At 37.1% G+C, this 13,717-nt stretch overlaps 2 protein-coding genes across 2 annotated transcripts; both read right to left on the bottom strand.

Moving 5' to 3' along the window:
- Positions 1-1,901: 1,901 nt before the first annotated feature.
- LOC146477903 (somatostatin receptor type 4-like) lies at positions 1,902-4,712 on the bottom strand. Its single transcript, XM_085112589.1, has one exon. It carries the CDS (start codon positions 4,095-4,097, stop codon positions 3,108-3,110), a length of 990 nt encoding a protein of 329 aa, XP_084968715.1. The 5' UTR covers positions 4,098-4,712; the 3' UTR covers positions 1,902-3,107.
- Positions 4,713-6,711: 1,999 nt separating this feature from the next.
- Positions 6,712-11,704, bottom strand: LOC146477902 (uncharacterized). The gene is made up of 5 exons (XM_085112580.1): positions 11,252-11,704; positions 9,438-9,513; positions 9,000-9,224; positions 7,941-8,199; positions 6,712-7,636 (listed from the first exon to the last, which is right to left on the bottom strand). Exons 2-5 carry the CDS (start codon positions 9,487-9,489, stop codon positions 6,844-6,846), a joined length of 1,329 nt encoding a protein of 442 aa, XP_084968706.1. The 5' UTR covers positions 9,490-9,513; positions 11,252-11,704; the 3' UTR covers positions 6,712-6,843.
- Between the last annotated feature and the right edge of the window lie 2,013 nt (positions 11,705-13,717).

The following is a 13,717-nucleotide window of genomic DNA, read 5'->3' as shown; positions in this document are numbered from 1 at the left end:
TCACGCACGATACTTGGACAACACTAGTTATTCAATACTATAGTTAAGATGCACGCTTTGAAATGCTCTGTATTAGAGAGAAAGGGCACGAATTGGCCAACCAGGGTTGACCTTCACTCACGGCTTTTAATAGAAGAAAGTCGTATCTTCAATTCAAGCCAAAAACTAAGTTGATTTAGAGGGTAAGAGGATTTACCTTTTGTATTTAAAAATCAAGAGAAATCGACCTTTTTGTATGGAGGTCGTTTTTAGGATCGAATTCAAACTTGCTTCCAAATTTTCACGCACGTCAAATAGAAGACGTTTTTTCCCCCTTCCAAGAAAAAAAATGCTGACTTCGTAAATTTCAGTATAGTCTTTACAAGCTTTTCCGTCTGTGTCTAAATTCAGAGAATCTTTGTTTTACTTCCTTCTAGTTGACAAGGTATTCTACACGGGCTGAACATGCAGACTGAATTATGATAGTCTAATCCTATAAGGGTGTCGAATTTACATGCCAATTTTTAATATTACTATACATGCTGCAGTCACTATGAAGAAGTACTTGACTAAAGTCAAGAAGGTCCATTTCCGCTCATTCAAAATTTAATATGACTTTCCCTGAAATGCACTTAAGGTGGATAGGATAAAAAGCATGTATTAACAGAAAGGTTTCAAGGTGCATAAAATCATTAAGATGTTCACTCTAACACTCAAAACAAGCATTAAGTTACATTAGATATCTATTAACGATGGATTGACTGTCACATATTGAGTTAAGTATTCACATTAATGTGTCATCATGTTTCACCTGTTTAAGGCACATTAACTGTGGAGCGTAAATTAAGGAATAAGGCTTCATTTTCTTTGAAATTTCTTTTGAATTTCATTTTAATATGAAGAATCTAAAACATTTGTATGCATTTAAATCTTAAGAAATTAATGTGCTTTGAATGAAAATATATCAAAATTTTGTATGAGGATTGGACCGGATGCTTGTCCATTTCAGACATCTTGAATTTATTTGTGAAAACATTGTCTTTTCATTCCGCATTCAGGGCAGAGGTGCCAAGAAAAGAGCATTTACTCTTCGAGCAATTCAGGGCAGAATTCCCGACAAAGAGACAGCTCTAAGACGAATTAAATGAAATAAAAATAATTTCTTATAATTTTGTGAAAATATCCTTCACAACTTTTTTTTTTTAACAAATATTATGGGCAAAAAAAAAAAAAAAAAATCACAAAAAAAACCACCCGGGGGAAATCGTTATATACGACCCTTTTAAGTTTAAGTTAGTTGAGTGTAATATGTGACCCTTTAAAAATGTTATCAGTGTTTATAATCAGACTGAAATAGAACCGGAACTGGACACAATGTGTACCACTAATCCTTCAAATGAGAAAAAAAAAATACATTCATGCTTACTGACAGAAAACACCCTGTACCTTGTTACTTAACCAGGATATTTCCGCGTGCGTATTAGATCTGCTGAATATGAGCGTTCATTCCTTACTGTTGAAACTTACTCCCGGCTTACTGAAGAAAAAAAGACTTGCTTTCGGTTGTTATATTTGTTTCATATAGCAGGCATTCACATTTACGGATTTGATACAATTATGATGAATAGACACAAAAGAACAATGCTTCCAAGAGTTCTTGAATATAAATTTCAAAATTTTGCACGCAACTGCAAATGAAATGGTGTAAAGAAATCACTGATTTCGTCTTATACTTCCTTAGTAACAAATGTGAAAGATAAAATTAAAACAACAACAACAACAACAACAATAACAACAACAAATCATAGCAGCAGATCTTTTATCCAAGAGACTTTATTCTCACGGCGTTTAGGTTTAACAGATATATTTTGTCTCTTGGAAAATTTTACCTCCATATTTCGATTCTACGAACCCTAATGTACAGCGTAATATGTGCTTGACTACTCTCAAACTATCAGATGCAAAATAAAACCAAAAGGCTTTGAAATCGAGCGCACCTGCTTTTTAAAGATTCTGAGAATTACGAAATAGATAACGCAGTATTGGAATCGATGTACGATGTGTAGGGAATAAGTTGCGGTTTTCGTCCTTGTCTTTCCATTCTTTGTAAAGTGATATGAATTTTTGTAATACCACCATTAAATTTGTCATCATCTACATCATCATCATCATCATCATCATCATCATCATCATCATTGTTATTTCCCTTTTCATACTCAACCTTTGCATGTTCACGATTTTTCAAAAAATGTCATGACTTTTTCATCAGCGTAAGCAGATTGTGTGTTAAGAGTTGTAATTTAATACAGATACTTTTTTGTGACATTGTAAAGGTAGAGCTACTTCAAATTCCAATTTAAACAAAGTTTGGGATGATGAGGAGGGGGAATTTGCAACAATTCAGAAGAGCAAGGGGGCAAGTGGGTTGAGGAGGGAAATGAAATAACAGAATAAATCCCAAAGGATTATTTCAAAGGAAGAAACAGTCTAAGCCACCCAAACTTTGGCTTGAGTGAAGCGTAAGAATGAGGTAGAGGTATTTTCTTTTATTTTCTCCTTCCAATATTATTCTTGCGTCTCCCGTATTAGTTTTGCCATGGTGAAATTCATGACGAAAATCGAAAGATAAAGCAACAGCCATGTTTACACGGTAGAAGACAAATGCTGACAAACCTTGGAGAACATCTAGAATTAATGAATTTTTCTCGATTATTATTTCACAGGAAGAATCAGTCCCTACCACCAAAATGAGCCTAAGATTCCAAACGATTCTTATAAAAAAATTAAACAAAATAGTCTGATAGGTTTTACGTTTATGATAAATTCAAAGTTATTTATACATGAAACCGTTTGAAAACTCCTTTCGATTCAGAGTTGGAGTAGTTGGAAAACGGCCACATATTTAGTAAAAGATCATAGTTGAGGACGTAAATTCGGAAAGCGCTTGTGCTGATTTCAAGCCCGACGATTTAACCGATTGCCTGAAATGACTCTATGATGCACAGTACATGAGTAGTCAATACCTTCATACGTGATACTCAACCAGTATAGTCAACAACATTTTCATTGCATATTGGACGAAATCACAAAGTGTATTTAGAAATAAGTCACGATGAGAGGTTGCAAGATTACAGGTTACCATTAAGATCAATGGAACCAATTCGACGCATAGCCATTACTTGAGTGGGCTGGTTGGTTGGTGCAATCTTTAGCATTTTATAATGAAGAATAGGATTTGCAACATAAGTGAAATTCGAGAATATCACGGTTATTAGTTTGACAATTCTACCCGTTTCTAGATCAACGCCGTGAGTAAAGCGAACGATCATCGAAGAAATTATAACTGGAAACCAGGATAAGAGAAATATAGCACACGTCTTGTAAGTAAGTTTGGTGATTTGTGTTTCGTTCCTTAGATGCAGTGATCTGGATTGAGGCAAAGGACAAGAGCGAAGTCTTTTAACGGTGCGTAGAAATGTAATCACGATTGTTAGGATGGCGGCCACATTAAATCCTGTCCCCAACACTAAGATATAGGCATTGAATAAGCTACTCGAGTTTGAGGACGAAGACTGCAAGTTGAATGGATCGGAAGGAGGGCACTGGGAGCCGTCTGTTTCAAGAACGATAGCAAAGAGAACAGTTATGATTATCACGACGCACCAGACCACCAGAAGACATTTCTCGATGTTTTGATTATTGATACGGCGTCGAAGGGGGCGATAAACACAGTCTTGTCGATCAATAGCCATCAATGTCAAAGTCAAGGCGTTGATTACACTGCAGAAAAACGAGGAAGACAGGCGAATTTTGCAGAGAATATCCATTGACTCACTTTTTCTCATCATGTATGTTTTTGCTGCAATAGATATTATAAACGGCATCACAAAAACAGAAGATATCAGTCCATTTGCAGATAGGCTGGCGAACAGAAAGTGTGGAACTTTTCTGAAGTCTCGTCGTCTTATAACTAACACGCAAACCACGGTATTTCCAAACGTTCCTGCTACAGAGAACGTGACTGTCATTACAAGAATGGTGATCACTGCACTTTGTGGTATGGGTGTTGTAACTTCATCACCCTGCAAGGTTGGAATTTCTTGTAATGACAAATTCATGATGGTTCTTGTGTCGATGCTTCTTTTGATTTGTTTTCTGTGAGCCAATTGACTGACAATTTCTTTCGAGTATTTTAGTTCGCCTTCCTCCTTCCTCCGGTAAAGATAAATGCTTGCCGTGGGAAACTCCACTGTGATCTTTATGGTCTAGCCTGCTTTCCTTTATAAATACTCGAGAATTTTTTATATACCTTTTAATCATTGGCAAAGCACTTTACATGAACCGAGCAATCAAAATAAATTACATCTAGACTATATTAAGAACTTAACCTCATCAAAGCATCCGATATCTTAATGTGATAGTAAGTAGAGTAATAGACATGTACATCTCCGGCATCATGAAGAGGCACTTGATTAAAGGAAAGAAGGTCCATTTCCGCTCATTCAAAATCTGTATGATTGCTCTTTTTCAATGATGCAGTTTTTGACGGAGAAACCTCCATTGTAAACACCGGATCCGGAGAACCTTCGAAGAACATAAGATCATGAAAGATTTCGCACCAGCAATTAAAAAATCATTAAGATACCTTTGATATTCGAAATATCATGCAAGGCAATTGTATTACTCTCGCGATATTGGACTATTGCAAATTTTAAGCTTTCATATTAACGTGTCGAGTTTTAATTTCACTTTTTTTAGTTTTTTGTAAGGTGGCTTAATTGTTTATCAAAAATATGAAATGAGATAATGTTTTATTTGATAGAAATTTCACTTTCAAACGAAAAACCGAAAACATATCTTCTTATTTAAAACTTCTGGAGATGATATTGCCTCGAAAAGAAACCATTATCAAATTTCTCTGAATTTTTGAAGCATGTCCACTCCAAAGATCATTTCTGAAAACATATTTCCGAATAATTTAAGATAAGGTATATTGTCTTAACAAAAAAATATATAAATCACACGCAGTCGCACACACACAAAAAAAGCGACATGAGATAAATATAATTTTAACAGAAAAAGGGATTTTCTAAAACTGATGGGGACTAGTACAAGAAATGATACAAAAACTGCGGGCCAAATTACCTTTTTCAAAATTTCACAATATTAAGCTTATAAATCTCTTCCCTTCAAGGAAGAGTAATATGCGGCTCTTAACATTTGTCATTAGTGCTGCTAATCATAAATAGAACTTAAAATGAACACAAACTAGTATTATTTAAACTGCGGAATGTTGTTGGAAAAAAGTTGGAACTAAAGTGTCTACTGATCTCTAACTATCGGTTGCAAAATGAAAACACAACTTAAATCCCTCTTTTTTTAAAGTTACTATGAAATAAAGGGCCAACGAAACGAATAAAGATTACGAGTTTTTTGTCTCTTTAATGGAAAATGCAATATAGGTGTCGAAGGTTAATGATATCGTAATTACATCAACAAAGAAAGATAAATAATGCCGGTAATAGGACTACTGGAGTGCAATTCGGTCTGTAATCACAGGAGAGGTTAACGAAATCCGACGACCGGCTATCAATAATTTCTGTCCGAGCAGAACAGTTATATATGTCTTTTGAGTTTAAACTTAACAGTAAAGACATATAATATTTTTATTAATCCTTTTTTAACCACGCTTGTTCAGTCAACGTAGCTTGATATTGGCCTCGTTTTTTCTTTCGCTCAAAACAAAACCACTAGCCAATATCGAGACATATTGACCTCACCCCTGGTTAATAATAACCCATATATTTTTGTTTCTGTGCTGTTTTATTTTGATTTATGGGAAAAAATTATATTACAGTTTACGCAAATATTGGTACTTGGTACCCACTTAACGGAGACCCAGAACGCAGTCATCGCCCACGCCATCGCCCAGCTAAGGAGTGCAGGATGTATGGACGACTGAAGTGGTAGACCTTGTTTTTGACCATTTAAACGATTAGACGCAATGTATCGCGCTTCGAGGGACGAACAGTGTGAAATTCTTTCCAGCCTTTGATGAGAATGTATATTGGAACGGTAATTAACCCAACAGACCATTTTACAGCTATTTGCTTAGTGATCTGGCCTTAAAGTGGAAGCGAGGCCTGAGAGTTGGCTTGTTTTGATACAAAGGTCACTGCTTTTCATATGAATATCATGCTAACTAGTTTGTATTTACATATGAAAAGGGGTTTGTATCAAAACAATGTCAGCTCTAGCCTCGTTCCCCTCAAAAGGGCCGGTCACTTAGCACCCAACTGTAAATGGCAAATCTTTTAAGAAGCCCACATTTAAGCAAAGAAAACAACAGAAACACAAGCAAACAGACAAAAAGGCAACATAACTTTTTACATCCTATTTCTATTCGATCTTCTATTTCCAAGACCCTTATTTCTGCGGATGAGTGTTAATGTATGATAAGAAAATACCACTGCATAATAAATTTTCAAAGTGCGTAGCTAATCCTGCTGCGCTAATCGCCAAAAACAAACAAACAAACACCTTCTGTAAATTTACTCGAGATTTGTAGCAATAAAAATCCTGAATTTTTTTAGGAATGATTAAATTAAATTATCTGCAATGGCTAAGGATAAATTAGCAAATATTCGTTTAATTTATGGCGCCATGATAAAAAAGACAAATAAAATCAGATACGCTTTTCTAAAATATCACGGCTTTATTAACAGACCCTGATCATTGAATTTTTGCGTTATAACACAACTTCATTTTACTTTAAAACTCCCCTATTTAACTTAACTTAAATACAACGACCGTATTTACAGCTGTATATTTTTATTACATTGTTTAACCAAGCGAATAGAATATCTACTTTGAATGCCGTGGAACGTGGGCCTTCCTTTGTAAGTCGTCTTCAGTAACGTCATCATCATCGATTTCAGCGTCCTCACTGTTCATGACTGGTATAAGATACGGAGTTGGCCCCTCGTTTCTTAGATACTGCTTATCATTGTCACTTTCATATTCGGGTTTTCCATCAGGTTCATCTCCTTCAACAAACTCTTCCACAACTTCAGCCTCCTTTGGGTAGTACTCGGATGATGTTGCTGGTAGCTGTGATCGGTCACCGTTGGTCACAGCCCAGGCGTTTCCTGCATAATAGCTCAGTTTATCGTTTTGCTGAGGTCTTTGTCCGTGAGAGTTATTATTTTCAATGTTCAGGAACCCATTTCTAACGCCTTCTGGTTTTTGAAAACTTAAGTTAGTGGAAGAGAGTCGAGGTTTTCTCGGTAGCAGTTGGGTTTGTCCTAATTTGTTGGAAGAATAATTTGGCTGATTGGGGAATCGTCCTGCTAATGCTGTTTTGGGGTTAAATCTCGAAGTAGTTTTGTTTGGAGTTGCAACGTCTGAATGGGACAATACGACGACATTTCTGCAAAAGGACGGGTTAAATCTACCCTTAAGTACATTTTTTAACGAATCAAAAGTGATAGCTGGTTTGTAACGAGCCACAATGTAGGTGTATGGTCGGCCATTTTTTATGATATCCGCCTTTCCAATACCTAAATCTGTTGTAGTTTTCCAGATGAGCTGCATAAAATGAGCGGCTTGTGGTTCATAACCTCCTTTCTTCCAATTATACGTACACACCTCGTCGTACCTGTTAAGTAAAAGGAATCGAACGTGCACAATGTGTCAATGTGTTTTACAGAATTGATTTTCTGGCTAAAACGAAATGTAAACTAAAGGCGTTGTCAATGCTTTACGGAAGCAACAGATCTGTAGTTAAGTGAAAGCCAGTTGGAAGTTAAAATTTTATATCCAATGATGGTTAAAAAGTTATGCCTAGCGATATTTTTGAAGACATGGACGAGTGCACTTCGGCATCCGCTTCGACAAGTGAATCTAGAAGCATAGCCAACCACCTGACGGAACAAAATAAAGGTATAAATTTGCATTATTACCAATTTTTCACTGCACCATGCACCGTTAGACCGCCAATGTTGCTTCCTCCTGCCGCCAGGTTTTCACCTTCATTTTTCTTTTGTAAAACCAGCTGATCCTCATGCACCATGGGCTGGTTTTTAGCGCCAATTTGGGCAAGTTTCTTTGCAAACGCTTCGGCTTCCCTGGTCATCTTTAAATTTAGTTTCAATGGTGGTACATTGTGAATCTCCCGGAATTTGTTATGAGATTCCAAGGCTGACTTGATGAAGTCTTGAACTGAAAAGTAGTAGTTCAACAAGTTAAGATGTTGTCACAAGTCAACCGTTTGTTTGCTTGTTGGTATTTCAGTGGATTATGTTACGGAATGTACAATTCCCCTTAGACTAGAATAGCAAGCTCTCGCATAATGCAAGGAAGAAAGTATCGGCCCATACCAGGGCAAATATCAACGAAGAATGCTTAAATACTGAGAAGTGTAGAATGTTTTCAGGAATCGTTTAAAGGGGGAACAAAAGGAAGTGAGATTGATCAAGTAGTGTTGGGAAGCCAACCATTCTGCCGATTATCAACTCGCGTTTACACCTATGTAGCATCATCTTCAAGCGATTTTAATCTGGTTAAATTAATATGACTGTTGAACCCGCAACATAGTGTTTCACTGGCTGCACGGCACAGGTGAAAAAATAATTCTTATGACTGACTGCAGTGACGATGTCAACCACGATGTTACAAAGTACAACGTTTGATAGTTATTTTACGTCTGGTTTGACTGAGATCTTTAAGGTCTTAGGGCTTCATTTAGCTTTCATTTGGAAAGCTATAAAGTGTTGGAGAACCTGAACACACAAAGGATAATTATATAAGTTTCTCCCTCTGCACCGGGATTAGACCACCTCATAATATCCACAGAGTATTTCAGCAACAGCAGATAAATTGAACTATTTCTGATCCGGTGGGGCACTGTGCTAGATTCCTGATGGCATGGCGGCAGACAAGGCAACCTATCTATGAGCATACTAGTTAAGCAATTTTTTTTTAAAAAGACCTTGGTTATTCTCTCGCATTCAAAATTTTACCTGTTTCACTCCCAAAGACGGGTTTCTTGAGGAAAGACACTTGCGCTTTCGGTGCTGGTTGATCTTTGACTTTGACGAATGGTGGTGGTGCACTCAGGATCGGTTGTGATGGTGTTGGTTGGGACACATTAGTGTTTGTTATTTCAAGGTGTATATCCAAGGAGGCGTGATCTGCGCTGACAGTTCCAGTTCCTTTAATTTGTATCTCTCCAAAATGTAATGATGCTATCAACAACAACAAAAAGAGAATCCGAGTGCTCCTATCAGGAGTCGAACCACCTAGCTACTGGAGACTCGTGGGAGTCAGGCCATTAAACTAGGTTCATAGAACAAACATCCTGCCTATTGCAAGGATTTGAATGTCAATGTGTGGAATATGCACAATGGAATAAATATGACCTTTTGGCCCTTTTATGTACATAGGAAGAAGCTGTTTACCTGCTGTACTTGATCCGGCAATAAACAAAGTTATGTATAGTGGCATCAACATTGCTGCGCACGTGACGTCGACTGCCTTAAAAAAAGAAGTAAACACGCTTAGTATGTATTGTAGCTCTAATTAATCCAATTATCAGTAAAAACTTCCATATGAACTTTCTAAAGTTAACCTCTATAACGGATCGTCTTCGGAAGGTTCCTTATCGTCGGACTCAACCAAACAGAAGCTCAAGGCTCTGATGTCGGATTGACAGAAATGGAAGGGTGTCTGGCCCGGCACATACGACCGGACTGAAACGAGAGTAGTAGTTTCTGGTCCGGCAAGGCTTGTGAGCGCGAGTCCTTCCCTTATTTCAGTGTTTCTAATGCTCCCTTCTTTTATTTATTTATTTTTTAATTTATTATTTTTTGTGTGTGCTGGAGAGCGTCGCAATTTTCTCATTATATAAGAATGGTAACCCGGTGTGGACCATATCCGCGATTCACTTGGTTTCCTCAGCAGCAATTAGTGCTTGCCGTCATATCCTAAAATTTCAACAGAGAAGTTTCGTGGTCGTACAGGAACGGCTTTAGTTTCTCATTACTAACAGCAATACTCTCGAAAGACGCACCAGAATACTGGTTCATTAAGGAGGCTGTCGTGTGCTTTTATTCGAAGAGATCGTTTTGTAGGTATGGGATTTTCGAGTTGATATTTCAAATTGTAAGTGTAAGTTTGGGTTCCTGCATAGTAACCTCGTGTGTCTGTGCTAGGTAGTGCAAGCACATAGACAGGTGGCAGAATTTTGTGTTCCATAACTTCTCTCTGCTCGGCAATGAGTGACTATTATAGCAGTGAATATTTACTATGATTTACTCCCAAATATATGTAGCACGAAAACGGTTCAATGGATCACAATACCGCTATGTACACCAGGACAACAGCGTCTGCCGACGTTGCCTAGCCTTGGTGGACGCTGCGACGAAAAGGTTGTCTTAGACGGTGTTAGTCAGGAAAGTGAATAATTTGAAGCTGATGTAACTCAAATCGAAGATATATATCGTTATGCTGACTTAGTTGTGAGAATTTAAGACAGCATTTTTAACGACTACAACCCGCTGTTTAGATACCAGCTTTGTAAATGCGACAACAAGCAAGGTGTTTTAACCTCCTGAATATTATTAGCCGTTAAATGCTTTCTTTAGTTGTAAGAGGAAGGAAGTTAAATGGTGAACTAAAAGCCAAAACAAACAACTGTGAATAAGCCATATGATAAATATTTGAAGGAAACCTTACCGCAGTTGCGGTTCAGTTTTAGTGTTGTTTAAAGCGTTTTCAACTAACAGAGCTAAGTTATTGCCGAAATAATCTGTTCTGATGTTTTAAAGTAAAGATGATTTTAAATTGTTCCCCCTAAATGGTCTTAAAAGACACAATTTTCTTTTTCTTCTTGATATTTTAAGGACAATATTCAGTTGATATATTCTTGGATATTAAAGTGGCATGTTAAAACTCAGCTGGAGACAGTAACAGGTTCTTCAGCGGGTTAACCCTCGAGACAAAACTTCGTTTGCGTACGTACCCACTAGAATAGATTTTGGGATGCAACAAAATAACTTTTACTGTAAGCCAGTCAATTTCCACTTACTTAGACGCCGCGTATATCTTACCCGTCTGTAATCAGTGTAATCCCTAATTTAAAAATATTTTGATTATTTGTTCTTCTAAATCGCCTATTTAAGATACTTCTATACATAGACAAAATATCTAGTAAATCTTAAGTTAATCAATGGAATAATCAGGTAAAAACGAATACAAAAATTAGTTCTCCTACCTCAGGTTATTGTACTGCTACGTTGCTTTGGGGAAACAAACAAATCCTCCCAGGATTCATTGGAGTTTGTTGATTGCCCTGTTATAAATTATTTCTGATATATTTGAATTTGTTTTCGTTTTATACTTCATTGGGATATTTGATCACTTGAAAACCGGTTAGAATGTACATCAAGCTACGGTTGAAGGTAAGAAAACGTTATGAACTTAATCCATCAACCTTTGTTAAAAGTAGAAATTCATAATTTCCACGCAAGTTCACAACAGGTTACAAACCAAACGGTAGTCAAGTCAAACAACCTGCATCCAAATTCGCTCAAACAAAATTACGCTCTCTGCTTTTCGGTAAATAAATGTAAAAAGCCAATCTTCACAGGGATTGGAATGGCGCTACAATTGGAAACGCTAGAATTCACGGATCATTGCGGAATTGCTATCTGATTCCGATGTAGGATTTCATTCCACTAAGCTATGTTTGTTTTTCTGTTCCTTTTTAGCGGGTTACTTATTCTCATCGAGGCTAGCATGAAAGTCAGGGATTGATCTGTTTTCCGATGTTAATTCAAGTCAATGCAAAATTCAAACGGTGGATCGGGGGGGGGGGGGGGGTACCAGTGTTTTTTTTTTTTTTTTTTGATCGATCCAAAACGAGTACGATATTTAACAATTATTCCACGAGCGCGCTGATAGATAGCCAACGAGGCGCGTAGCGCCTGGCTGGCTATAACAATCATTTCATATCCAACAAGCGCAAGTGGAATAATTGTTTTATTAAAAATCAATGAAGTATAAAATATTTGAGATAGTACGCGTGCTCTCATTGGTCGATAGGTGTGATAGGTCGAGAGTATGTAAACACAGTTGTGACGTCACGCTTTCTGTGTCTCCCGGCACAATTTGAAAACATTTCAAAGCTTTCGCAAGACTCGCAAAGTAATTTCAAGTACAACTGTTAAGGAAATGGTGAAAAATTTCCCAAATTTTGATTGGTGTTTGCCCATCTCCTCCCCCCTGAACTCGAGGGAAAAAAAGCAAAAGAAAGAAGAACTGAACCACCGCGCTTTGCCTGCCTCGCTAGACGACCTCGTAGAGGGAGCTTAAGTGAAGACGACATAATATGCAACAAATACGCAGTAAACTTTTTCAAGGTAATTTTTGCATCTGAGAACCACAATAAAATTCCCTAAAAGACATTCTTTATTCAAAAAATGTACACGAAAACGAACACAAAACTATATGCTAAGGATGCTACAGACTAAAAATATTTCAAATTAAACTTTGTACGGCCAGTTGCCGTGTTTTGGCTGTCAAATTCGTATAAAATGTATTTTCTCTGAGACTTTCTCAGCGTTATAATCTACTGTTACGATTACTATTACCAGCAACAACTTCACAATCTGGATCCGCTGCTTGTGCTATGATTCCTAAACAGCAAAACTTCACAAGGCACGATTAGCGAATCGACTTCTCAGCCATCTCAGGCTGCCACATTGGGCAAGTTCACGTGACTTTCAAGAGCGACCATGCACAGTGACATTCATTTTCAGCTTAAATAAACCCCTCATCTTGAAGTTCTTTCCTTACAGAATCGTATATTTTGAACATTTCTTCTAGTTTTCCACAAGTGTTCGGTATTTTTCTGTAAGATTTACGAGAATTCAAAGCAGAAATCGCCGTCATCCAAACGGGGCTCGCAGACGCTTGCCACAAATTTCAACTTGATTTTGACTTTTATAACGCAAATTTTGATTGGTTCATGTGTTGTCAGATGCGTGTTTTCATTGGCTAGTAGCAAAAATGATTGTCCAGAGCGTGTACTGAGAACATTTATTTCAATCAAGAAATAAATAAACAAAATTTCCCTTCATTTGTCGAATTTTTTTTTTTTTAGAAATATTTTATAAAAGCAATGGAGGACTTTTTTCCCGTGTTTACATAGCTTCATCTAAACACTCGGGGAGTTGAGAAAATTCTCGAAAGTTATGCAAACCCTCGACTGTGTTTCGGGTTTGCATAACTGTCTCTAATTCTCCCAACCCCCCTCGTGTTTAGATGAGGCTATATAAACACGGAAAAAGTCCTCTATTGCTTAAATATTGGTATGCCTTGCTGATTGTTGTTGTTGAATGAATAAGCTATTTTGGACGCTCACAAAATCTGTTCTCGATTTTATGCTCATCGACCTGCAAATGACAGTTCCAGTTCCTTTAATTTGTATCTCTCCAAAATGTAATGATGCTATCAACAACAACAAAAAGAGAATCCGAGTGCTCCAAACAAACAAACAAAGACGGTCTTTTGAGAGGACCAACCCACACTTATAAAGTCCCCTTACTCCACGAAGAAAAAATGAAAGGAAAAGAACAATTGAATATTCATTCCAAAAACTAACTAGGTAGGACTTTTTTTCGCTCAAAGTTCGTCACGATTGCAAAGTTGTATTTGAATTTGAGTGCAATGTTTCTGA

Source organism: Pavona decussata, unplaced genomic scaffold (genome assembly GCF_977016875.1).
Source record: "Pavona decussata unplaced genomic scaffold, jaPavDecu1.1 SCAFFOLD_67, whole genome shotgun sequence".
NCBI lineage: Eukaryota > Metazoa > Cnidaria > Anthozoa > Scleractinia > Agariciidae > Pavona > Pavona decussata.
Note: the sequence above shows the minus strand (reverse complement) of the source record. Positions and strands in the feature narration are given on the sequence as shown.

Coding starts and splice junctions, on each gene's coding strand:
- LOC146477903 (XM_085112589.1), bottom strand. CDS start 4,097: ATGAATTTGTCATTACAAGAAATTCCAACCTTGCAGGGTGATGAAGTT.
- LOC146477902 (XM_085112580.1), bottom strand. CDS start 9,489: ATGTTGATGCCACTATACATAACTTTGTTTATTGCCGGATCAAGTACA. Junction 9,225..9,437: donor TGCCGGATCAAGTACAGCAG/GTAAACAGCTTC, acceptor TGTTGTTGATAG/CATCATTACATTTTGGAGAG. Junction 7,637..7,940: donor CATGGTGCAGTGAAAAATTG/GTAATAATGCAA, acceptor TTTACTTAACAG/GTACGACGAGGTGTGTACGT.